Source organism: Prosopis cineraria, unplaced genomic scaffold (genome assembly GCF_029017545.1).
Source record: "Prosopis cineraria cultivar Desert tree isolate PC_DT_omini unplaced genomic scaffold, ASM2901754v1 PC42, whole genome shotgun sequence".
Lineage (NCBI taxonomy): Eukaryota > Viridiplantae > Streptophyta > Magnoliopsida > Fabales > Fabaceae > Prosopis > Prosopis cineraria.
Window position 1 is genome coordinate 33,476 of NW_026555372.1, and position 25,700 is coordinate 59,175.

The 25,700-nt window shown below is 30.0% G+C and overlaps 1 protein-coding gene across 1 annotated transcript; it reads right to left on the minus strand.

Annotated features, from left to right (window-relative positions):
- Positions 1–4,111: 4,111 nt before the first annotated feature.
- LOC129295061 (LRR receptor-like serine/threonine-protein kinase EFR) lies at positions 4,112–23,886 on the minus strand. Its single transcript, XM_054933538.1, has 8 exons — positions 23,543–23,886; positions 23,197–23,420; positions 22,458–22,472; positions 19,936–20,079; positions 16,386–16,481; positions 4,663–4,783; positions 4,407–4,588; positions 4,112–4,332 (listed from the first exon to the last, which is right to left on the minus strand). Exons 1-8 carry the CDS (start codon positions 23,884–23,886, stop codon positions 4,112–4,114), a joined length of 1,347 nt encoding a protein of 448 aa, XP_054789513.1.
- Between the last annotated feature and the right edge of the window lie 1,814 nt (positions 23,887–25,700).

Sequence of the window (25,700 nt, forward strand, 5' to 3'; positions counted from 1 at the left end):
TGAGTTGTAAATATTTTATTAAATTTTGTAAAGTTATTGAAGAACTAATGAGTATGATCTTATAAATTGGAGTAGAAGAGTAATTAATTCAAAATTATTATTTAGAGCCCATTTGATTGATCATAGTTAATTTTAAAAACAAGTAAATGTTATTAAAAGCTTAACCTTAACTTGTATTTTTTGTTAGGGTTTCTTTAGAAATTTAACAAGTAAGTTTAGTTTTTAACAGCACATGCATGTTTTCATAAGACAATATCGGATGCAAAACTTATGGATTCTTATTACAATAAATTCCCTTGAAAGCCTTAAATGTCATTTTGCCATTAATTTTCACCATCACATATGCTTGTATATTTAATTACTCAAAACAAGGTTAGATAAAAAGTGTTACAACAGCACTTCCTGATTTTATTTTTATAATATACATTGATAATGATGTTGATGATTTTTTTCATTGTCATGTAAACCTTCCATGAGAGATAATATTATGAGCCCAACATCAAGAAGCCCAATATCCATGGGGTTTATAAGTAGTTCAATAGGCTTTCTCTTTTGGTAGGTTAGTTTTTTAGAATGAGCTTTCCCTTTAAATTTATGCTCATACATTGGTGTTATTGATGAGAGGTTGATATGCTCACAGAGGGTTTCAATCAATAGGAGGCTAAGTGAAGTATTATGGAGTGGAGGTACTAGGGACATTGGCTCTAGAATGTGGTGGCGTTGTGGAGTCCAACATTGAGGCGAAATTTGACTTATGAATATTAAAAAAAAAAGTTATCACAAGAACACAAGTTTAAAAGTAGAACAATGGATATAGAGCTAGCTAGAGTAGGAAATGAAAGATGGTTGAATTGAAAATATTAATTAATTAATAATCACATGTTTAGAAGTAGTATTGTTTGGGCTATTGACATTATTTAAAAACAAAAAAGTCAAAAATTGATTTTTGATCAATTTTATCAATTTTCATTAGTTTGGACCACCTCTATCTTGGTTAATTCACTTTTCCTCTAGTTCTTATGGTTGGCCGGACTAGACTAAAGGCTAGTTATTGGTCTAATTGGCCAATCTTATTCAACTATGACAATCATGGTAATTATTTATAAGCTATTTGATGACTTATTTAGGATTGAGATTGAAGTTTGGGGTGCGAGAAATTTTAATTACTTACAATCTTACTTGATGACCTTTGTTAATTAAATTACTTTTATTCCGGGAAATTATAAAGAGATGTTGAAGGATATTTGAATTATGACATGTGTATATGTTTTTCCTTACAAAGGATACTTTCAAGATTGATGAAATTACTTTTATCAGCCCTAGTAATTTTGGTTTTCCCATAAATGCAAGCATGAAATTAGTTATGAAATTTTATCCTAGCAAGTTTTGATTATTAAAACTATTCATACGAGTTTAATTTTGAGAATGAAATTTTATTTTAATAGTAATGACTTTCTCACGTGTTTGAAAATGAATTTGGAGGGGACTTTATACAGAACACTGGTTGCTAACGACAGTTCCGTTAGCATTTGGCATGTCATGCTTAATAACTAGCTAGTTTGATGTTCATGGGCTCTATTCTCACGTTTGTTATTCATGAGTTTAACACTTACATTTGTTTTCATGGCTTTGAGCTGCGTTTAGTTAGTATTACCATCATGAACTGTGTGTCCACGTTTGTTTTGTCGCTCAAGCTACATTTGGTTACTTACACTCATGGACTGTGTGTTCATGTTTGTCTTTGTGGCATAAGTCATGTTTGGTTATTTACCCCCAAGGACTGTGTGTTCACATTTGTGAATTGTTATAATAAATCCCTAAAAATATATGAAATTTTAATTAATTGGTGATTTCATACATAATAGTTTTAAATTTAGTAAATATTATTATTCTTATTTATTTATTTAATTATTTTGATTTGTCAAGATCAAATGTTAAAGATGCTTTGTCATTATAGATTTAAATGTTCTTATCATTGAAGTTATATATAACTTTTATTTCAAGTTAACAATTTTGTTTACATTGAATTGCTTTCTCATTTAATTTATGTATCTATTATATTTTATTCATTTTAATTTTACAAAATGTTATGGTTTGGATGTCATTTACTGAAAAATATTTTATTTGGTCTTAGATTGCTAGCTAACGTGGTATCTCCTACTAAACTTTGACAGGTTCATTGCTAAATTGACTAGAAGATTAATAGTGAGAATATTTTCCTTTTATGTAAATTCAAAAATCTTTGTAGTATGTTTTGGAAATACCATTTAGAATGCTCCACATTGACTATAGTTAGAGTCCTAATTCTCTTTTGTAATGTTGTCTATCTGTTGCTAAGCAGTAGAGCTCCGTATTGCTAGATGTATATTGTAAAATTTATGTTCTAAAGATTTCAGGACATACTACTTTTAGGGAAGGTGCTGTCAAAATTTCTACAAAAAGATTGAATATTTGATTTATATGAAAAATAAAATTAGATACATATAATCATACTAATAGTGTATTAGATGCATTAATTAAGAACTTTCCTTAATCAAAGCTTAAGGGATGTATGTTTGTGTATATATTCCGTGCTGGTCACATCTTTTTTTTTTTGGCATGACAAATAAGCTCAAAATAATTGCCAATACATTTAGAGAGGAAAACTTTGAAATTTTTGAAGCAAAAGTAGAAACTAGGAATCACGAGAGGAAACTTCAAAGAATATTAAAATCAATAGAGAAGTTTTGAAGGAAAGAACTTTGAGGTTTTAGAGAAATTTTGAAATTTGGGCTTGAAGCCTAGAGAAACAACATGACATGGAGAAACCTCGAAGTTTAGGAAGAACTTCAAAGTTTAAACTAGAAGGGACAAAATATTCTGAATATAGAAACTTCTCGAAGAGCCATACAAACTTGGAAACTTATTTGAGAGATGCACAAAAGCTACTCAAACTTCGAAGATTGACAATGAAATAACAAAGGCCATAGAAACTTCAAAGTTTTTCAGACAGAAATTCAAAGTTTAGAGTAACTTAACCACAAAGGCATAGACACTTCGAATAATCAAAACAAAACTTTGAAGATTTGAAAAATATGACATAAGACGAAACACGTGTGTACGCATATTGATTCACAAGTGTATGAGAATATGGCAGAAGTTGAAACACACGTGTAAGCATGTAGATCCATATGCGTATTAACTTTGAATACCAAATCCATTCAAGAGTTTGACAAAATGAAGAGATAGGAATTTTAAGCCATCAAACTTACTTCCTTACCATATTTCTGAGTAAATTAAACATGTTAAACGCACAAATATTATCTAACTTTGTTATAATCAAAACTTTAAAAAAAATATTTCTACTTTCTCCTTGAAGGCACTTTGGGGGCATTGTTTAGCTATGACTCGGGCATTATATTGGAAGAGTTGGGATCAAGAGTTTAAAGTTTTAAAGACATTTGGAGCTTCATTCTCATTTTTCTTGTCTTAATAACTACTATAGCCTATGCATAAGGGGAAGAAAAAAGCCTATGTTATAGCCATCCTTGAATTAAAAAAAGATAAGAGAGTTCAATCGTAAATATGTTTTCAGTTAGATGGAATAGCTTAGCTATGTTATACAATTTTGAGAAATTAAAACTCTGTTAATGTCACAATATATTTGTTATTACTTTTTCCCCCAAAACATGAATTATCCTTGAATAATAAAAGAAAATATTTGTTATTACTTTTTCCCCCATTCATTTTAGTTTTAAACCATTCACAGACGATGATAAATGTTGAGATACATAATCTACTTTGCTTTACTAAATTATTTACGTGATAACGCACTAATCCGATCAAGATGAAAGTCAAAATTGAAACTCTTTTCATTTTATTATTTATTTCAAATTCATCTTTTACATGCGAACGTGAATTTTATTTCACTCATAATATGTGCGTAGAAACAAACACTACCAATCTCCCACATATTATAAAGTAAAGACTGTCACTAGCTATGGATCAACTGATAATAAGTTGATCCCTCTTAATTAGAAGTTTCGAGTTCAAAGCTAGGTACAAAGATAAACACTTATATTGATGCCTTAATGACGTCACCATATGCTCTTTTGAGATAGAAGGACCTGTCCTAGATCATAACTCTACCGTACTTGGAAGACTGATTGAATGCTGGAAGAACCTGAGAAATCATCACGTCCGTTGGAAGAAACCCACCGTTTGCCACCACACCCACCAATGTTGGAACCCCCAAGAACACCTGATCGGCCTGCACGGCGGTCCATTGGTTCCAAGTGGTCAAAAGATTGTTAGTGTCTCTCCATTGTAGTGACACGGAGCGTTGTTGTAGAACTGAACCCAAATATAATTGAAGAACCCTGTTTTAATTGCAGAGTCCAAGTAACAGATTTATAGGGTTATCAAACATTGCGGTGCCACCGAGAGAATCAGTTGCTGGTCAAAATTCTTCAAAGCTCTAGCCAGCTTGTCCCAGTGCTTCCCATTGCTAGTCTTAATGTCGAAGTTGACGCCATCCAAAACAATGTTGCCCAAGGGCCTTGAGTCAGAACTTTCCCTTGGGGAAGTGGTCCCGAAGATATTGAGCAACCTGGATGGCATCATTGGCAAAGCTCAGAGAGTAGAGTCTAGAAACACCGCCGAGGGAGAGAAGCACTTTGATACCATTGACTTTGGCTGGCATTAAGCTCGGAGCCAAAGACGGTGCAGGTGTCGCCGTCGGGATGGCAGTGGATGCCAAGGTTAAGTTTCGGCGTTTGGCTGACACCGAAGGTTGACAAGAAGACTATGTTAATGAATTGGTAGTTTTACCCTATAAGAGCATTCAAAGAAGGGAAAATATCAATTAAAGATTGCTGAAGGAAATTTATATTAGTTAAAGATTATTTGTTATCAAAACTCAAATTGATGCTTGTCAATTTGGGTTAATTTTTTATTAACAAATATTCATTCAAGTTTTAACAACTTATTTTAACAACTTATGGAAAATCACTTTAAAATCCCACATAACTATTCTAAACATTTAAAAGTCCCACTAAATGCACAAATAGGCAATAGCTGTGAGGTTCCGGGGACTTAACCGTAAATAAGGTTGAAGGGACAATGACCTGTTTGCCCTTCGTGAGTTGAAGAAAAAGGAGGTGGAAGAGAGGCATTTCACACACGTCTTAACATTAGCTGAGCTCTTGTTCATTGTCTCTGGGAAAGTGAGAGCTAGGTGCGTAATTTTCTAGCTAAAACGTAAACACATTTGTATAGATTTTTTTATCATCTAAGTAAATTCCGGTGTACGTGATTGTAGTATTTCGTGAAGGAAAAAAATTGTAAGAGTTTTGAGTTGCCATGCTGAATTTATTTTAATTACAATTATTTAGATGAATGATTGATGCATATTTCCAACGAGTCTCATGTATATCGCTTTTTTGGCATGATATCAAGAGCTAATCAATTCAGAATACATCAAAAAAGAAAGGAAGAGAGGAAAAAAAAAAGGAAAAAAGAAACAGAGGGCTGAGAAAAAAACAAGCAAAAAGAAGAAATAAATGAGAAGATAAGAAAAAAAAAATCTGAGACCCAAGAGACTCAAGCAAGCTCATCAAAAAGAATAAGCAGAAAATGGAGATAAAATAATAGGAAAAATATTAGAGAAAAAAGTCTCACAAGCCACAACTAAAATTAATACACATTAGATTAATTAATTTGAGACTCAGTTTGTGTTTTAAAGTTTGAAGGACTCACATGATAATTATAAAAAATATTAGGTATCAAATCAATAAAAATTTAATTTAAAGGACCAAATCGATATTTGAGGTAACTAAAATTTAACAAGAAATCCTCACCATTATTAATATGAACAGTTTGACAGCCTTGAGCCCTTGACTAAATAATATGAAAGGAATATGCTCAAGTCAAGCTCAAGTGACACGGAGCAAATAATGTCATTGGAGACTTCATAAACACAAGTCTTTCCCTTCAAGAAAGATAAATAATATATTAAAAGCATGATTAATATTTCCGTAACTACCACCATCACTCATGACTCAAGTGGTATGTTCTTATCACGTTCATTATTTTCTTCTGAGGAATTTTCAGTCGCATGTAAAATGACAAGAAGAAGAAGTCAAAGTCCTCTTTGCCCATCAAAACACGGCATTCCTTTCACGGCAAGATCTTGTTGAAAAATTACAAATACATAAAATAATATCCATACATTAAGGAAAACATTTTTTTCTTTTTTAATGGAAGTATTGGAACCTATATCTTTTCATTGATATCATTTTTTTTTCGAACATTTTTTTTCTTTGAGCCATTTGAATTCAAACTTGAGACTTTGGCTTCTAATACAATTTGTTGAGAATTCGTAGGGAAAAAAATGTCTGTAAAAAATTAAGCCATATTAAAAAAATTTCAAGCAAGGTTGTGATGTATCGGCTTTCAAAATGTGAAAAGAATAGACAGAAGAACTGTAAACGTATTTGAATTGACAGATTCTATTTCGTGAGGATTATAAATGCATTAATTTTTTATGACTTCAAGTAATCTTATGGTAAGATTGGCGATAAATTTGTGTGTGTGTGTGTAGGGTCCGGTTCAATATGCATTTTCCGGATTCCCCATATTTTTACTTTTTATTTCATTCTATATCTCTTTGCTTAATGCTAATTTTTTTTTTATTTTTTACATTTCACTTTTTTTTTGCATCTCACTTTCATCCATTACCAACAACGCATTCAAATATTTTTCTTGTAAAGTGTATTCATTAATTTCTAAATAAAATATTATTTTATTTTTCAAAATTAATGAAACACAAGAAACAACATAAAATTAAGGGGAAAAATAAAGCATAATAAAATTGTTAATAAATGAAATTAAAATAAAAAAGAAGAAAGAATAGTGAAAATTTGAGGTAAAGTTACGGATAACAGATTATAAATAAAACTTAAATGACCGATATAATGTGAGACACATTGGTTATTTAGTTTAATTCTTTAACTTTATGTAAGGTTTCAGTTTGGATATTTAGTTTTATGAAATTTTTCAGTCCTCTAATTCTCACCCATTAGTTAAATAAAAACATTTTATGCCAGTCATTGTCACTTGAAAAAAAAAACTTAATATTTCACTATTGGAGAATATTTTGTCAACCTTTAAAAATTTAATGTCAGCATTTTTTGTTAATAACACTAACTGTATTAGGATTAACGGATTGAAAAAACACTTTATAAAATTAAGGGATTACAACAAAAGTTGTGAAATATTAAATCACTGAAGACGTATATTTGCCATAAATTTTTAAAAACACTAGGATCAACTCAAATTAACAAATATAAATAGAAATTAAGAAATTATAACCCACTATGGCTAGTCCCCACTGCAAATTAAAGATGTAATTCATACCAAGATAAGGGTTTGAATCCTCTTATGGAAGTAGGACCTTTCTAATGAATAATTTTTCTTTTCATATGCATAAATATAAATTAGAAATTAAATTTATATTATTTTGGAAATATATTAATTAATTTTATTAATTATTTTTTATGGTATATCTATCACAGAAGTAGGACCTGATCAATGACAGCAGTTTCAGTGATCAACTGACAATTAAAAAGCTAACACTCGTGAGTAGTTCTTTAGACATTATCTTTAATGGCTTTGCTATATCCACTTTGGCCATACTTAGAAGACCCTTTGAGAACTAGAAGAACTTGAGACGTCAGAACGTTTGCGGAAATAAACCTACCAATGTTAGCCGCATTCGGTGATGTCAGAATGCCCAAGAACACCTACTTCATAACTTGCATGCTGGTCCATTGGGTCCATGCATTCACAAGATTGGTCATGTTTCCATTAGTTTTATTTTAGATATTTAGGATTATTCTATTAAGATTGTTTGAATAAGGATATTGAATCTCCATTAGATTCTTTAGGGTTTAATTAGATTTTCTTATCTATATTTTTTATGATTATTTTAGATATTGTTTATTTCCAATAAATAGGATACCTAAATATATAAATCTAGATTGTCCTTGTTATTATCTTTTAGGATTATGTTAAAATGTCATTTATTATTATTTTAATATTTTTGGGCTCCATAAATAATCTTAGAGTTTCTCAATTGTATTCAAATTAGTTTTGAAGAAATTGAGTTGAATATTGAATTGTTCCCTTTATTTGAGCTTCTCTTTTCTCTAATTCTCTCTTTATTGGTGCAGTTGAGGGAGTGACTTCTGTTGCTTCCGTGGAGAGAAAGAGAAGCACTGTAATGCTCTTATTTTGGCAAGTTTTGATGTCCGTCCTAAATTTGGTATGAATATTGGCCGTGGCGTCACATTGGCCAGCAAGGTTAAGTTTAGGAGTTTTGGCCATTGCCAAAGTCAGACAAGCAACCTAGGTTGACGTATTTGTAGTTTCTGGCGTTATAGATGTTAGCGAACAAACTTGTTTAACAGAAGCCAAGAAGGAAGAAATGAGGAGAGTTCGTAATGAAAGGGAAACTTGTTTAACAGAAGCCATGTAATTTTATTTATGAATCATTGAATGATCTCTATTGTAATGAGTATGTTATGGCTCTACTTGGTGGTTTGAGATAGGAAGTGGAGGATACACTCATACTGTCTGGGGTGAAGAAAAGAAGAAGAACTTGTTTCATGGGAAAGATTGACTTGCTAGCCAGACGATAAAACTCCAGGAAACTATTGATTTATGACATTCAAATTAAACTAATCTTCTGAACGCAAAAGACACAGAAGGCAATAATTACTTACTTCTGATGATCGCCTTATCTCATTAGCGTCTTACGTACGCAATTGTTTCTCTACATCAGAACAATGATATCGTGGAATCTTGCTTTAAACGTAATAATTATTACTACTTTTTAGAATATAACTTGTTTCTTGTAAATGGGTTAATAAGTTTAAATCTTGCTACCATATAATGTGATAATCTTATTAACGAGTAATCTATACAAATATCTTTATTAACACTCTTTAAGCATGGAAGTATGTATGGCTTCTAAAAATGTAGTAAAACTACTTTCACATGGTTTTCAAAAGTCAAAACATACTTTTATAGTTCATTTCAAGTTTTCATTCAAGTTTTCATTCTACTTTAGATTACCACCACTAGGAAATGAGTGTTTGGGTTTTAAAAAATTAACATTTTTTTAAAAAAATCAGACTTTGGAGCCCGGCCTTGAAAAAAGGGCTCGGGCAACTTTTTTGGGCTCCTTTTTGTTTTTCCCTTAAAAATAAAGTATTTTTAATTTTGAAATTAAATTTAAACTTGAGAATATATGTCTATGCTTTAAAATTAAAATTTTTATTATTAATAATTTTTAGAATTTTATGTTACTTCAGCACAATTTTCTTGGATTTTAATATATTTTGACAATATTTGAACATCCAAAATAGGAACAAATGTGCATCTTATATATTTGGTTTTGCACACTTGACTTTATATTGATAGTTTTGGGCACAATTTCTACTATTTTTGTTGTATTTTTTAGTTCTTTATTGATGATTTTGTAAAGTCTAAAGATGAAAAAAATCAGATAAAAAGGTGAATGGCTACACCAAATGGGAAAAGTGCAGAGAACAAACCAAATAAGAAAAAAAATCAGACAAAAATCAATCAAATATTTTGTATATTTGTAGCTTTTGGATGTTTATGAGTAGCTAAACACATTTGTTCTAAATTTATTTTGAATGCTTGCATGAATAAATTAATACTAACTTTCTCCTATCTTTTTTGTGATTAATTATATGTAAGTGTTTATTTTACTCTTCTCCTAATGCTTCTAAATGATTGGCCATAATTTAGATGTTTTGTTCATTTGAGTGTTGCTTGAGAAGGCTAACTAGCTTGAGTGTAGATCTTGGATAAAATAGTGCAAAAACTTGAGTTTGCATGATGAATAGATAGTTTTGTTAGCAAGATATAGATATATTTTCTAACCTTGTATAGCCACATTAGGGTTGAAACTTAAAAATTGGATTTTGTTAATTGTAACAAGAGAGCAATTAATGAAATTAAAAATTGATAATGATCAAGAGCTTATTCAAGTATTTTTAGAACTCTTTGGCAAAAAAAAAAAGTATTTTTAGAACCCTAGGTTAGCACTTATTTTTATTAACGACATTTATAAGAGGATGTATTTTTAGTGTTACACACTAAATGCAAGGAAAACAAATAATCCAAAGTTCCATTTCATTCTTGATTAGTATAAGAATCATTTGTTTTTCTTTATTTTCTAGTTTTAATATAATTGAAGCAACCAATCTTGCCCAACTAATTCTGCTTTGCTCAATTTAATTATTTGCAATATCTTTTGCTTGATCATACTTTTAACACAATGCAAGTCTATGTGAGAATGATACTCGATTCACATTGCATTATTTATCATGACCTGTGCACTTTCATAGCATAGAACAATTGGATATTCAAATGAGATTGTTAACAAGTTCCTTTTGATGAATTAATAAACTATACACTACTAAAATTACAAGTTTAATTTATGGTTATAATAAGTCATCATGATGTTAGTGAACTTTTTTTAGGAACTTGGTTCATTTTATATATAACATTTTGCAACATATAATTAATAGTACCAATGGCTTAGTGGTTCAAATCCCCTAGCCACTTTTAAATAATTATTTTGTTGGCCAGTGGTTGGAGCTCCAGCTGGCGATGGTCTAACCCATAGATTTCTCTAGTGGTGGCAATGATGATGGTTGGGGGTACTTTTAAATTTTAATGGAGGGTTTTTTTTGTCATTTCTCAAGGACAAGACTTGCGTACTTAACCTTACATGTTTAATGTACTTTTATCTAATCAAATTAAAACAAAAAAATTTTAATGTTGTAATAGTATTAATAACAAGAGTTTATTATAGAATATATATATATATAATATAAATTATCCACATATCTTAATTTGATTGAAAAAAGAATCTTAAATATTTATAAGGCTAAATATATAATTTTTCCATTCAATTTAATCCCTTGGTCATGCAATGTGATTTCAGAGTTCAGTGGTCCTGATTTTAAATTATTTATCTATTGTGATCCTTTACAAAAATATTTTTAACTCATTTTTTTGTAATTGTCATTAAATTAAGTTTTTGAGATGTAACTGTTATTTTCCTAGAAACATATATAGTAGAAGCAAATCCTCAAAATATTCTTACATGAACCAGGTGCACTATTTCAATCAAATAAAATATTATGTTATTATTTTTAATAATTTTATTTTTGAAATAGAGTATTTCTTTAATTTCTTTTATTTTTTCTCTCTATCATAAATCAATTTATATTTACAGCCATTTGACATGACATATTTTTATTGGAAAATATATAAATGATGTAGTGCATTGGGTCTGTGGAAAAATTTCTTACAAATTGTCCTTGGCATAATGGGAAAGAAGAATATAGTCGCAACGCCGATAACTATTTTTTTAGGGTATAGTGATTCAATTAAAATGACTATATTGCCATTTAACTTTTTACTTATATTTTTATTTTTTAATATATTATATTTTCTAATTGAAAAGAAATTTAGAAATAGAAAAATTTATATTTTTTTGTCAACTAATTCAGACTTTTAGCAAGGAAAGAATAATCTCTCATTTAATTTTGTCACTAAATTAAATTTTTCTAGGCGTGGATGGATGGATTTTTTTTAAGTGTAAAGGTAACATAATTGTTCTTTTTTTTTTTGGATAACATCTTTAAAAATTTAAATATATGGACCCCTAAATATCATTAATCAAAAGGCTCACAATCCATGTAATACAAGTACAACTCATGAAAATAAAAATGAACAGGTTTTACAGATTCACAACTCATAGTTTGTATTTAATGTTTAGAAGAACATATTGTAATCACTCTAAATTTAAAAAATAATAATAATAAATAATAAAATTTGATTTAAAATTTTAGAAAAATCTCGTGTCCTCCCTTGTAATATTCTTGTGCCTTTTCTTGTGAATTTCACATGCTCCTTTTTGTAATTTTTCCCAACCCTTCTTTTGATCAGAAAACCATTTTTTTTCGTGCAAAAAGAAAACAGAGCATCTCATCTTTTTTTTTTTTTCCACCACCAATATAAACATTCATAGTCGGCCTATCTCTGTCTCTTATCTACGTTCGTAGCTCGCTGTCACGAGGGGTTGATTTCTCGCTGTTGTGCTTCATCCGCTGTCATCATCTTTATTCACGTTCGCCAGCCATAGTGAGTTGGTTGCTGATTCTCCTTTTATATCATCGTGCTGTTCTATATGGCCGAGAGGTTTCCATCGAGTTGCTGTCTTCGTTGCCATCTTCTTCTTCCTCTTCGCTGTCTTGGTTCACCTCTGTCAGGTGGAAAGGATGAATAGTTTTTGTTGCTCTGTTTTGTGCTTAACCGAGGTGCATATTCAGGGGTTAGTTTTTTTTTCTTCTTTTCTTCCTTGCCTTGATGTCGAAATCCAGCGTGTGTGCATGTGGTAGATGATTCTTTTATTGTTGGTTGAAATTATAGTCTCGTTCTTCTCGTGTGTATGATAGATTGAAACCCTTAGCTTTTCTCCTTCGACGCTGTGCAGTGGCTAATTTATGTTTGTTGCCACTGAGCTTTGTTGAGGTAAGATGTTGTGTTCTTTCCTTTCTCTTCGGATTATATAGCCCACTAAATCATTCCGTCTTTTTCCAGCCGTTGGGTGCAGTTTTTGTTCTTCATTGTAGTTGTAATATTTTAGTTGAGTGTAAGGAGAAAATTCAGTTGATGCTGGGAATGGTTTATAATGATGTTGAGCTGATCTTTAACCGTAGAATTTGATGTTGGGAGTTGTAGAACTTACTTGGATGTGTTCATTTCATAACTTAATTATTGGAAAATGCCCTCAATGTGTTTGTAGTTATATTAGAAAGAAGATATGGAGGGAAAGAAAGTTGTCGAAATGCATGGGTAATTATCTTATAAATTTGTCAATGATAAATACATGCTCTCAAGGTATTTGTAAAAATGTGGGATAGGAAAATTTGGTGAATTGTGAGTTGTTAAGATTCGCTTGAAAAAGTATCTATCAGTTTAGTTCAAGTTGTTGATTGAAAATTTTAAAACACCAAAATGGGAGAAATGATTATATACAATACTTGTTTCACATTTTTAGTTAGAGGAAGCTTAAGAATAATGGATATGGTTTATTATGATTTATGAATGAGTATAAGCCATAAGAAATTATGAGGATAAATGAAAAGTTGTCAAATAATTTAATTGACTTAAGTATATTTAAAACATAATTTGTTGGAATATTCTCGTTAATATCATTTGGATTGAACTTTAATGCATAAATAGTGATTGATTTCTTAAAATTTTTAGAATTATGATTTATTTATTAGTTAATGAATTAAGCATTCTTTCAATTTTCTATTTTTTATTAATAATTATTTATAGTAATGATGATGTCTTGATTTTACTAATGATTTATGCTATTGGTAAGTAATAATTAAAGTTGATGTACGACAAACAGTGTTACTTTTCAAAAACAATCCAATTGTTTAACTTTATGTTTGATATGAAAAAGTTTAGTACAACAACTTGTGCATGGAGGAAATGACAATGAATATGGGAATGGAAGATGACAACTGAATCATATATTTTGAAAGTGAAAATTTTGAAATTGTTTTTCAACTCTGTGCAAGCTTGATTTTAATTAAGGGGACTGAGTTTAGAACGTTGGATGCTAATGGCAGTTCTGTTAGCCCTTGGCATGCCATGGTACACCTAGCTAGCAAGGTGCTTACGGGAGGTGGTAGCCTTGTGCAAAGGCCAACACACGTGGATCAGAGGGATGGTATTTGTGAGCACTGTACTCGCGCCTGTTTTCGTGGGCTTCGGTTACTTACCCTTGTAGACTGTGTGTCCATGCTTGATTGGTTATTTACCCTCATGGACTGTGTGTCCACGCTTGTTATTCGTTCTGATAAAGCCCTCCTAATTTTAAGCTAAAAACTTATCATTTCTCTAATAATTCTTTAAAAGTACTTTATTGCACTACACTATCATTGGAAAATTTTATATTTATGGTTAATATAAACTTTTAACATGTATGTGATCTTATTAGCATTGTTTAATCTCAAGATCATATTATTGGGAAAAATCTTTATTTGTTTCTAGCTAAAGGATGTAATTCATTATTTCATTAAGTCATTTGAAGCTAAATTTATTATCTTCATATTTTCTTACTTATAATTTTGATCGGAACACTAATCACCGGTAATTCATTTTGTCCCAAATATTGTAGCTGACCCTATACTTCCAGTAGATCATTGAGGGCCTTTTTTTTTTAGAAAAAAAGGAGGAGGCATATTGCAATTACTGTTTTGGTAAACTAGGTACTGTATTTTGTAATTATAATTTTAGTGCTCCACGTACACCATAGTTAGATCCTAGTCTTATTTTGTTATTGTAAAAATTGTAGGAATGGAGCTAGTCTCCTTGCCAGTCTAGTTGGCAGGTTTTGTTGTTATTGTAGAAATTTCGGGAGGTCCAAATTATAGGGGAGATTCTGCTAAAATTTTGACAAAAACTTTAAAACTTTACGAACTTTACTATTATATATAACTTGCACATATCACTATTTTAGCTCAATTTCTAGTCAGTCAAGGCTTATGGAATGTGTGTTTACTTCATATTCCATGCCAATCATACCCTTAGTTTTGGGGGTGTGACACATATCGTCAGATCACCCTTTCTTTAGGGATAGTCGAGGAATGAAGGATAGACAATAACACCAATTGCAAAATAGATTTAATATTAATTATTTTTAACTTGACTTCTTGCATAAATAGGTCCTCAATCCTGTCCAATGATGCTCCAACATCTAACATATTGCAACGTCCTGTTAGAGAATTGAAGCAGCAAGTCAAGGCTAATTTAAAAATAGTGGATGTAGTTGTCTGTTGCTCACCGCAAGTGTACGGGTCATAGCAAGTAATATAAATGAGTAAAGTATCGTTCCCTCGAGGATTTGTTTAAAAACAATGGTCAAGCAAAAGACTAAGCAAATTCGATCAAGTTGAGCTATACAAAGTTAGGTGAAAATGATTTTGCAAATGAAATTAACTCTAGAAAATAAAGAAAAGTGAGTGATTCACAAACTTCAAACACACTTTAGGACCTAGGATTATTCATCCCCTTTGCATTTCATAACACCAAAATTACCTCCTCTCATAAATGCTTTTAATGAAAATAAGTGCTAACCTAGGGTTCTAAAAATACTTGGACAAGCTCTCTCAAGTTATGAACAAGTGTTTAGTTAAATTAATTGCCTAATCTCTTGTTACAATTAATAAAACATAATTTTAAACACCAACCCTAATGTGGCTATGCAAGGCTAGCAAGTATATCTCTATCTTACTAGCAAAACTATCCATTCAACATGCAAATATCAAGTTCTTGCACAATATTACCCAAGTTCTACACTCAACCTAGCCCTCTCAAGCATCAATTAAGTGAACCCAACATCTAAATGGTGGACAATCACTTAGAAGCATTAAGGAAAGAGTAAAATAAACACCTATATATCATTAATCACAAAAAGAGAGGAAAATATAGTGCTAATCCATACAAGGGTTCCAAATAATCCTAGAACAAATGGTTTAGCTACCCATAATCATCCACAAGCTACAAATATACAAAATAAGTAGACCCATTTCAGATTACAAGAGAGGAAAGGAAAGAGGAATAGAAAAACCGAAGAAAATGAGCTCCAAATGCCTTCAAAACTTCAATTTCTTGATCCCAACTCTTCCAATGCCCAAACCCTAGCACAACCAAGCTCCAAAAGTGTCTAAAGTCTGAAGAATGCGTTCTGGGTCGAGCTCTCAGCATATATATGTCCTAGCCAACCAATTTCTGATAAATGAAACGCAACGTTTTTCTGACAGCGGCGAAAATTGTGAACGAAAGTCACGACTTTAGGACGACTTTGGCAGTTTTGCACTGTTTTTACAGCTAACGAAAATCATTTATTTTGCTCTTGATTTCTTCATCCAAAAGCCTTCCAAAAACATCCACAAAGCTCCAGAAATGCTTCTTATCAAAACTTCAATCAAAATAACATGAAATTAGGCTAAAAATATCAAATTAAAGCCAAGAACACAAGCCTAAAACAAAATACACATTTTCCTAATTTGGGCAATAAAAACATATATAATTGAACCAAAATGGATTAGAATCTAAGGAAAATGTGATGAAATAACATGAACTTCTAGAGGTTAACATTGTCAAAATATTACCAACATATTGTTCATCTCCTTGTAATAAATTGGAATTCATGACTTGAATCAATGCATGTGACATTGATTCGCTTATCCAAGTCTTTAAGTTTAATCCATTGACAAACATACCTTTTGTTGGCTTTTTCCTTGTGAACACTTCCATTAGTATTATTCCATAACTATACACATCAACTTTTGTTGAAACAATTCCAACAAGTCCATTTTCTGCATATAATATAATTTAATTCAACCAAAGTCAAATATCAAGTAACTTATATATGATATAGCAACTAAATAATAACTAACTAATAGCGCAAATTCCTTTACATTTCTTGAAGCATTCTTTAGAATTTCTTGGATATACATATATATATTATAGGTTTAAAATGACAATCAAATAGTACTTTAAATGTATGGTTTTTAGAACATAAAAACTATCAGAAAACATTCTCCTCAAATATAATATATGGGATATATTTTTGACAGGAATATATATATCTCAAATTGTTATATACACTATATTAAAACTAGGTACTACATTGATGAGCATGAGCCCACATACATTTTTTTTTGGCCGAACACAATGACATACATTAAAACACACCATCACATTCATGTTTGAAAGTAAAACAAAGAATTAATCATAAGTATACTAAATTAGTTAAAAAAAGTATAGTTCTTTTTTTAATATAAAAAAAGCCATCAAAATTGTAAGGAAATAACCATAAAAGTTTTGTATAAGAATTAGGGAAATTAGACTCAATTGTGATTATTTTGCACTAATAACTTTAATAATGTGCTGTAGTTTATCAATTCAACTTCTCATGTATAAAAACAAAATGTTTTGTTAACAAGTGCATCATTTCACATAAATAAGGACTAATTTATTTTTTCTCTAATTTCATTCAATGTGTTAATCTAAAAAATGAGACAACATATGTACCTTACTGTAGTAACTTCAATTTAAATGGGGTTTTGTAAAAGAACAATAATAAAGATTTAAGTTGATTACCTAGTGCAATATAACTGATTGTAGATATTGTCTCGGTGTATGTCTTAGATTTCCCTTTATCTAAAAATTTAGCAATTCCAAGGTCATGCACATGGGCAACCATATTATGATCCAACAAAATGTTACTTGGTTTCAAATCACAATGGACTACTGGTGTTGACAAGTCATGATGAAGATATTCTAAAGCAAATGCTACTTTTATCATTATATTCAACTTTTGTAGAAAATCTAAATGATAGTTATCAAAATATAACCATTTTTCAAGGCTTCTATTAGGAATGAACTCCATTATCAAACACTTCAAATCGGCATTGAAACAACTACTAATGATCTTCACTAGATTTGGATGGCACAAATTACGCATTGTGTCGCATTCTACCTCAAAGCTCCTTAACAATTCTTTTGAGTCAAAGTTGAATATTTTAACAGAAACCATTATTCCACTTGAAAGTTTTCCTTTGAACACAAAACCAAAACTTCCCCTTCCAAGTAAGTTACTCTCATCAAATCTAAGAGTTGCATCCAAAATTTCAAAATAAGAAATCTTTCTTGGCATTCTTAAAGTAGATAAAACTTTTTTAATGGTATGCCTAGAATTTATTCACTTTTGTTGAAAGAGGACAATGTTGGAGCAATTGAAGTTGTTGACAAAGCCATTGGCAGTACACATTTCAACAAAATAATTTCTCTATTGACCTTTTGCTTGTTCCTTTTTTGCATGGAGGCACTTGCATTGGTGGCTCACCACAAAGTGCTTTATTCATCATGAAAGATTCAAATGTTAAACTTTTGAAGACTCTGCTACTTGAAATCTCACCCTGTAGTTCATTAAAAGAGAGATTGACATACACAAGGGATATAAGTGAGTCTAGAGATTAGGAATCTCACCAAATAATTCATTTTGGAGAAGGTCTAACTTCACTAAGCTTAGCAAATTCCTAAGTGATTCAAGAATCTTCCCATGCAATTTGTTATATGCCAATGAGAGAGTTTACAAATTTTGCAAGCCACCTATGGCTAATGGAATGATGCTTGATATACGATTTCTTGATAAATCTAATGATATAAGTGCTATTAAGTTGCCCATCTTGAATGATAGATTTCCAACTAAAACATTGGAAGATAGGTTTACTTCCAATATGCCAATTAGATTCCAAAAGGAAGAAGGTATCTCAAAAATCAACTTATTGGAGTCCAAGTAAAGTTTTTGCAAGGACATAAGCTTTCCTAAACAAAGTGGAATTGCTCCAGAAAACTTGTTTCGAGATAAATATATATATGCAAGTCTTCTAACTTCACAAAGCTCATCAACAATCAAGCCACCTAGCTCATTGCCTTCAAGATTCAAATATTGAAGAGCTTGTATATTGCTAATTGCTTTTGGTATCGATCCATTTAAAAAATTTTCAACCAGTGATAGCTGGAACAAGTTAGATAGATTCCTAATTTCTGATGGTATGTTATCATTAATCTTGCACAAGTCTACAAGTAGCACCTGTAGAGAATTAGACAAGTAGGACTTGGGATGTTTCATATGTAATGGATTCGTTGAGAGAATCAAACTTTTCAAATATCTGCAATTTGACAATGAGTTGAAAAAGCTAATTTCAGAATTGGAAGTATATATAATGCTAAAATTATTATCACTTTCCAAAAAGGTTTCTAAGTATCTTAAATGCCCAAGTGTGTTTAGTAAAATCCCTTCAAAATTATTGTTTTGCAATTGTAGTTTGGTTAGCTTAGAATCATTGGATATAGTATTTGGGATTTTGTCAAAAAGATTGTTGCCCCATAAATAAAGCACTTGTAGATTAGAAAGGCCAAATCCAAAATTTAATGGAAGACTTCCTGATAGAGAATTGTTTGAGAGAGACAAGACCTCCAAAGTTGACATGTTGAAAATTTCTGATGGAATAAACCCTCAATTTGTTTTGAGACAATTCTAATATCTCAAGCTATTGAAGATTACCAATTTTCATAGGTATTTATCCTATAATACAAATATTGATTGAAGTATCAACGAAAGTTAAGATTAAAATATAAAAAAACTTATAAATATCTAACTACTTAGATTTACCCACTACTTAAACATAAAATTTTGGACAAATTTGTGATGGATTGGGGCCTTTGCAACAAACTTAGTATGCTTTGATCCGTCACTAATTTAGTGGTCACAATTTTGTCACATAATTTCACATTTTTTATGTTTAAAATAAACGCTCTTATAGGTATTTTTTAGTGGTGGATGATGATTTTTTAGTTTGCTGTCCTGAGCTTCTAAAATTATTTTTAATTTATACTATTACAAACTTAAATAGTCTGTTACATCATGGTTTTAACAATTGGTACATACTAGTCGATTGGATGTGAACAAGCCTGTGGTCAAGTCTAGCATAAATCATTAAATCTTATGTGTAGTGAACTAGTAAAAAATTTGTCAACAAATTGGGGGAACATGAAAAGCATGTTGGTTGGTTGATTCACCAGTTCAAGAATCAGATCTAAACAGGAAAAGAATAGACTGGGAGAGGTTTGGAGAGAAGTTGAAAATCATGAGGGGAATGAAAATGCATGATTCCAAGAAAAAATTAAGAATTCATTATATAGTATAAAATATCACGTTAAAAGAAAATGATTGTAGTACATTATAATTTGGTGAAAATGTACCTTCTAAATTATTGGTATCAAGATACAACTGTTGAAGCACAGTCAAGTTTCCAATGCCTCTTGGTATGGGGCCAGATAGCTGATTAACCCTTAGGCTCATCATCTTCAGATTTGCAAGACTTATAATTTCATTGGGAATATTTCCTGCAAACAAAAAAATAATAATAATAACTATGCATCATTGTAAGTAAAAAGAGCAACACTTAAGTTTGTGGTAACGCATACTTTCTATGTTATTTCAAGTTATTTTTTGTTTTAAAGTTAGTGGTCTAAATGAAAATAAGCTTATATATGTCTAAAAAGCATGATTGTCCTCATATATAGATTTATATATTTAAAAGATGAGCAAACACTTAAAGTCATCCATAAAATTATGATATATATATATATAATTATATATTGTTCCATGTTTTGAAAACAATTTAGTCTATATTAGCCTAGTTTTTATTTTTTATTTTGATGAATTATATTTCTTGATAAATTAACAAGTTCAATATGGGGTAGCGATATTTTTTGTTTTACTTTTCATAAAAATTACTTCTTAAATAATAAGAAGCTTGTTTAAATAATAATAAAGGATAATTCCCATTAATTATATATGGTTTTGAATTGCTACGTGCCAATCCCAAAGTATAATGTGCAGTTGAAATACATTTTTAATTAATAAATTTAAGTTGGTGAATATTTGATAAAGTCTGTTAAATTTGTAGTACAAGTTGTGAAAGCTTTGGATCGTAATCTAAATAATAAAATAAAATAATAGTCAATTCTCCAATTCCTTGAGTATATGCATATATTCACTATATCTGTTTAAGGTTAATTAATGCTCAGAAACTTATTTTCATCATCTGTGTTTATAAATTTTGGATTTGAGAGAATCTCTATGTTTGTTGTAAAGAAATACTTCCTTTTGCAATGTGGTAAACAAAACAAAAAGAAAAAGTAACTCTATTTTGATTGCTAATTCCACACGTCTCACCTCCCACAATTTTACTTTTGTTTTTTGGAAACAAATTTGATATAGTCTGTTGAATATATATATATATATATACTTGGTTTAATAATTTACAAAGAATAATTTTAATTTAAAAACCTAAAATAAAATGAAATCCTATGAATTTGTTTTATGATTTTTAAGAATCCTTGTAAAAAAGAAGTTATGAAATTAAAGTTGGAGATTTAATTTGGGGTCCATTTGTTTGATCTTCCTTTTACGTGATGATCACTTATTTTTTATGAAAAATTATTTTGTGAAATTTTATGATATTTGCTTAAACTTTTGAAAATAATAAAAATTAAAAAAACATATTTCTAAGTTCTGACTAATTTGAAAAGCTACTTTGAATAGTTTTCAAAAAGGGAAAATTTTATATACTTAGCATTATATGTTATGGTGGTTGCTTCCAGTTATATGAAGAGATGTGTATCGTTTATAGATTATTTATTCTAAAATAGTTTTTTGTTATTAATATCACTAACACATTAAATTTCACTTGTTTTGATTTGATTGGATTTAAGTACTATACGTTAAGTGTATAAGGCCAAATACGTAAGTCTTGCCCATTTAAAATGACTAAATAATAATTTTTTATGAATAGAGATCTATGAAGATATCATAAAATTTAAAAATAACTAAATAACAATCACTTTTTATTACTATTATCAAACATAAAATAATATATGCTTTTTATAAAATATCTACAGCATATATCACTTTTTTCAAAAAAAAAAATATCTAAATGATATAAACCTCACTTATTTTTTCATCGTAAACAAATGGGTCCTTGATTTATTTTGTAGTATAGATTTATGAAATTGTGTTGCCTCCTAAATGTAACCATTGAAATCGTCAATTTGACATATATTTGAAGGGATGCTTCTCCAAAAATTATGGTCACTCAAAAAAGTTGTTTATAATGATTCCCATTAAAAAATAAAGGAAAATTTATGTATAGGTCTTATAGAGCAGACTTATTTTCAAATAAGTCCCGTAAAATTGAAAAATTATAGCTAGGCCCTTGGGACTTAAGTATAATTTGAAACTAGGGTGCAAAGACAATAATATTTCTATTAAAAATATATTACATCAATTGAGTAATTTACAATTACATCATTAATAATTTATAACTATTACTTTAACTTTTTACAACTGTAATTTCACATATCCAATAATTAAACTGATCATGCATGATAAGTTTAATACTAATTATATACAATACCTTATTAGTAATTTACAATTATCATATCAATATTTTACAACTATGATTTCACATATCTAATAGTTCAACTGATCATATGTTACCAACAAAGTTCAAGATTAATTTTTTACAACTATTTCATTAATAATTTACAATTATTACTTCAACTTAATTTCAAATTACACTCAAATCTCAGGGGATATGGCTGTAGTTTCTAAATTATGTGGGACTTATTTGTAAATAAGTCCGCTCCACAGGATGTAATTGTCCAAAAAATAAAAGCAAACAATAGTTAAAAAAAGCTATGATTTGTTAAAAATGTACCTTGGAGGTTATTGCCTGCAAGATATAAATTTCCAAGCATGATCAAATTTCCAATGCTTGGTATTTGGCAAGACAACTTATTCATACCCATGTACATATTTTTCAGATTTGTAAGCTTATTCATTTCTTTGAGAATATGTCCTACAATATGGCCACAAAATAAACTTGTACTTTTTTTCGCGAGTGCTTGTATAAAAAATAATATTAAACAAAAGAGTAAGACATATAATTCTGGGAATGCATTATTGTTGTATCTCATACATGTATTCAATAATTTGATCTCTAGTCAATATTACCAACCAGAAAATAATATACACATATACAATAATACATGCATCAACTTAGGACAATTGAAAAGTAGAAAAGGAATTCCAAAAATTATAGCATAAAAAAAAGTGCCTTGCTGAAAGAGAATTCCCACTAACATTTATTTAAATTGTCTACTTAAACAAAAATATTTGTTGTCAGAGATAACTCATTCAAGGAATAATTTTTAAAGAATATTGAAATTTATTCCGGTGATGATAGCTTAATTATATAGTTAATGTGTTTCATGTAATTGTAAAATGTTTTCGGTTCAAGGTCTAACTTTGAAAAGACATAGTAAATAGCATACCCCAAGTTAGATTGACATCAAATATAAGACTAATATAAACAATTACCAAAAAAATGATAAATTCTTCAATTTTGAAATAGAATAAATGTTTATATAATCACATATATATTATACAAGACATACCTTCTAAGAAGTTGACAGACAAAGAGATGTGCTCAAGTGATGATAAGTTAGAGATAATTGGAGGTATACTTCCTAAAAGCATGTTTCGAGAAATGCTTAAAAATTTCAAGTGTTGAAGTCTTCCAATATCCACCGGAATAGATCCATTGATAGAATTAGACTTCAAATTCAAGGTCTCCAACTTAGACAAATTCCATATGCTTAGAGGAATGAGACCTCCAAAACTATTATTGCCAAGATTCAAGTGTTGAAGCATAAACAAGCTTCCAATCCAAATCGGAATTTTTTTGCTAAAAGTATTATAACTCAAGTTTAGAAAATTTTCAATTTGTGCAATTGAAGCAACTCTTTTGGAAGCCCACCATGAAAGTTGTTGCTTTGTAGTTCAAGTTTTTCTAAGAAGGATAGATTTCCAATTTGTGAGGGTAAGGTGCCCTTAAGACCCATCTCAGGAAGACTTAGGATTCTTACTCTCTCATTGTTAGAATCACATGTGACTCTAAACCACTTGCAGTAGGAAGATGATGAGTTGAACCAATTCTTCAAGTGATTGTAAAGGTCTCTAATAGAAGATCTGAAAGCAAGAAGTGCCAATCCATCGAGGGTAAAATTGAAATGGCATAAAGATTGGCAAACCATGAGACAAAGCATGGAGAAAATGGAGAAGAAATGAAAGCAAAGGTTTCCCATGTTGAATTGGCGCAGAGCTTCTTAGGTTGAAGAAAAAGAAGAAAGCTTCACTATAAATAAGCTTTTGAGAGTGATGGCTGATCAGCTTTAAGGTTATCAATAATGATAACAATGCAATTAATTGTTGTAACCTATAATAGCTACTTATAATGAACAAAATAATATGCAAAAGCTGTTTTGTAGTGGAAAAAATAGAAGGAAATGTTAGAATATTGGTGAATTTACTTGACCCAAAAAACTTATAAAGTTGATCCCATTCAAATTTCCCTATAATTAAATTGGCACCGTTGATTTAATGCTAATATATGTAGAAAACTTGCGTTCCTTTTTTTTCCTTGGAAAATTGCATTCCTATGTATTCACAAATTATGTGTTATACTTTAAAATTATGATCAGATACTCCACATTAACTATAGAGAAGATATGGTCTATTATCTATTTGTCTGTTGATTGACGAGGAGTAGAGCTCTGTATTTCTGATTTAGATTGTGCATTGATGTAGTAAAGAGTTTGGGAAGTTCTATTTATGGGAGAGATTCTATTGAAATGTTTACAAAAAGTTTAAGAATCTTTTATTTATATAAAAATGTTATAATGATTTTCCATCCCATTTTAAATGAATTAAAATATTAGATTAAAGTTTTCTTAAGACTTAAGGGATGTATGTTTGTGCATATATCATGTACCAGTCACATTTAATTTTTAGGGCTTGACATTGGGAGCTTGGGTTGAAGAGACAAAGGCCGACGGAGTTAAATGGTGAAATTTTAGGTGAAGCTATGACTCACGGACTCAAGTTTTAGGAAAGCAATTGAGGCTGAGGTTTGGTGGTCACCAATGGCAGAGGGCCGAGAATGGATGGAGGAGTGGTTGCTGGCATAGGGGAAGGAGATTTAAAGGTGGTTGGTGGTGGAGATGGAAAAGACGAGAGGCAGAGTGAGAGAGGATTGAGGCTATGAGTATCATATTTGGCAAAGTTGCATGAGGGTTTCAGATTTGGGGGAAATTATTTGATTTTTTTTTAAATACCAAGCTGCAAAACGCAGCTTGCATACTTTAAGGGAAAAACAAAAAAAAAACTTATTTTATTAATATTATATATATACATATGTTATTTATTTATTAATTTAATTTTTTTAAAAAAAGATAATGCTGCAAAACACATGTCACACCTTGAAATATGGGAGTAGCCGATATGGGATATGCACCTAAACACACATCCCTTAAGCATAATTTAAGAAATATTCCATTTTAAAAATACTTTTCATTTAAATGAAGCCTTAATATTTTTTTGAAAATTTTGACAGAATCTCCCTTGAATATAGGATTTCCCTGAAATTTTACAATATAAATTTTTAAAAAAATATTATAGCATCTAGGAGCTTAGCTCCTTCTAGCTAGCAGACAAAATATTTACAAAACGAAGACCTTATTGCAGCCTATATGGAGTACCTATAATATTACTTATAAAAGTATAATATATAAATTAAAATTTTACATAAAAAATAGAGATTAACCAAATGGCATCACAACTTCAATCCAGTAGCAAATCCCTTAAATGATCTGACAGAGGTACAAGCTATCTAAGATCAAAATAACTTTCTAGTGAATAACATTCCAACCATAACATTTTACAAATTCAAAATGAATAACTACAACATATACATAAATTAAAGAGGAAACAATTTTAATGTAAACAAATTTGTACGCTCAGAATAAAAGTTCTATATAACTTCAAAATCAAAAAACTTTAAATCTATAACAACAAAGCAACTTTAACATTTGATTTTGACAAGTCAAAATGATTAAATAAA

What these genes read in the sequence shown, in the direction of transcription:
- LOC129295061 (XM_054933538.1), bottom strand. Translation starts at nt 23,886, where the DNA reads ATGGGAAACCTTTGCTTTCATTTCTTCTCCATTTTCTCCATGCTTTGT. An exon ending in CATGGTGGGCTTCCAAAAGA is followed by an intron (nt 23,421 to 23,542) that starts GTTGCTTCAATT and finishes TGGCAATAATAG; the next exon opens with TTTTGGAGGTCTCATTCCTC. An exon ending in AATGCCAGCCAAAGTCAATG is followed by an intron (nt 4,589 to 4,662) that starts GTATCAAAGTGC and finishes GATGCCATCCAG; the next exon opens with GTTGCTCAATATCTTCGGGA.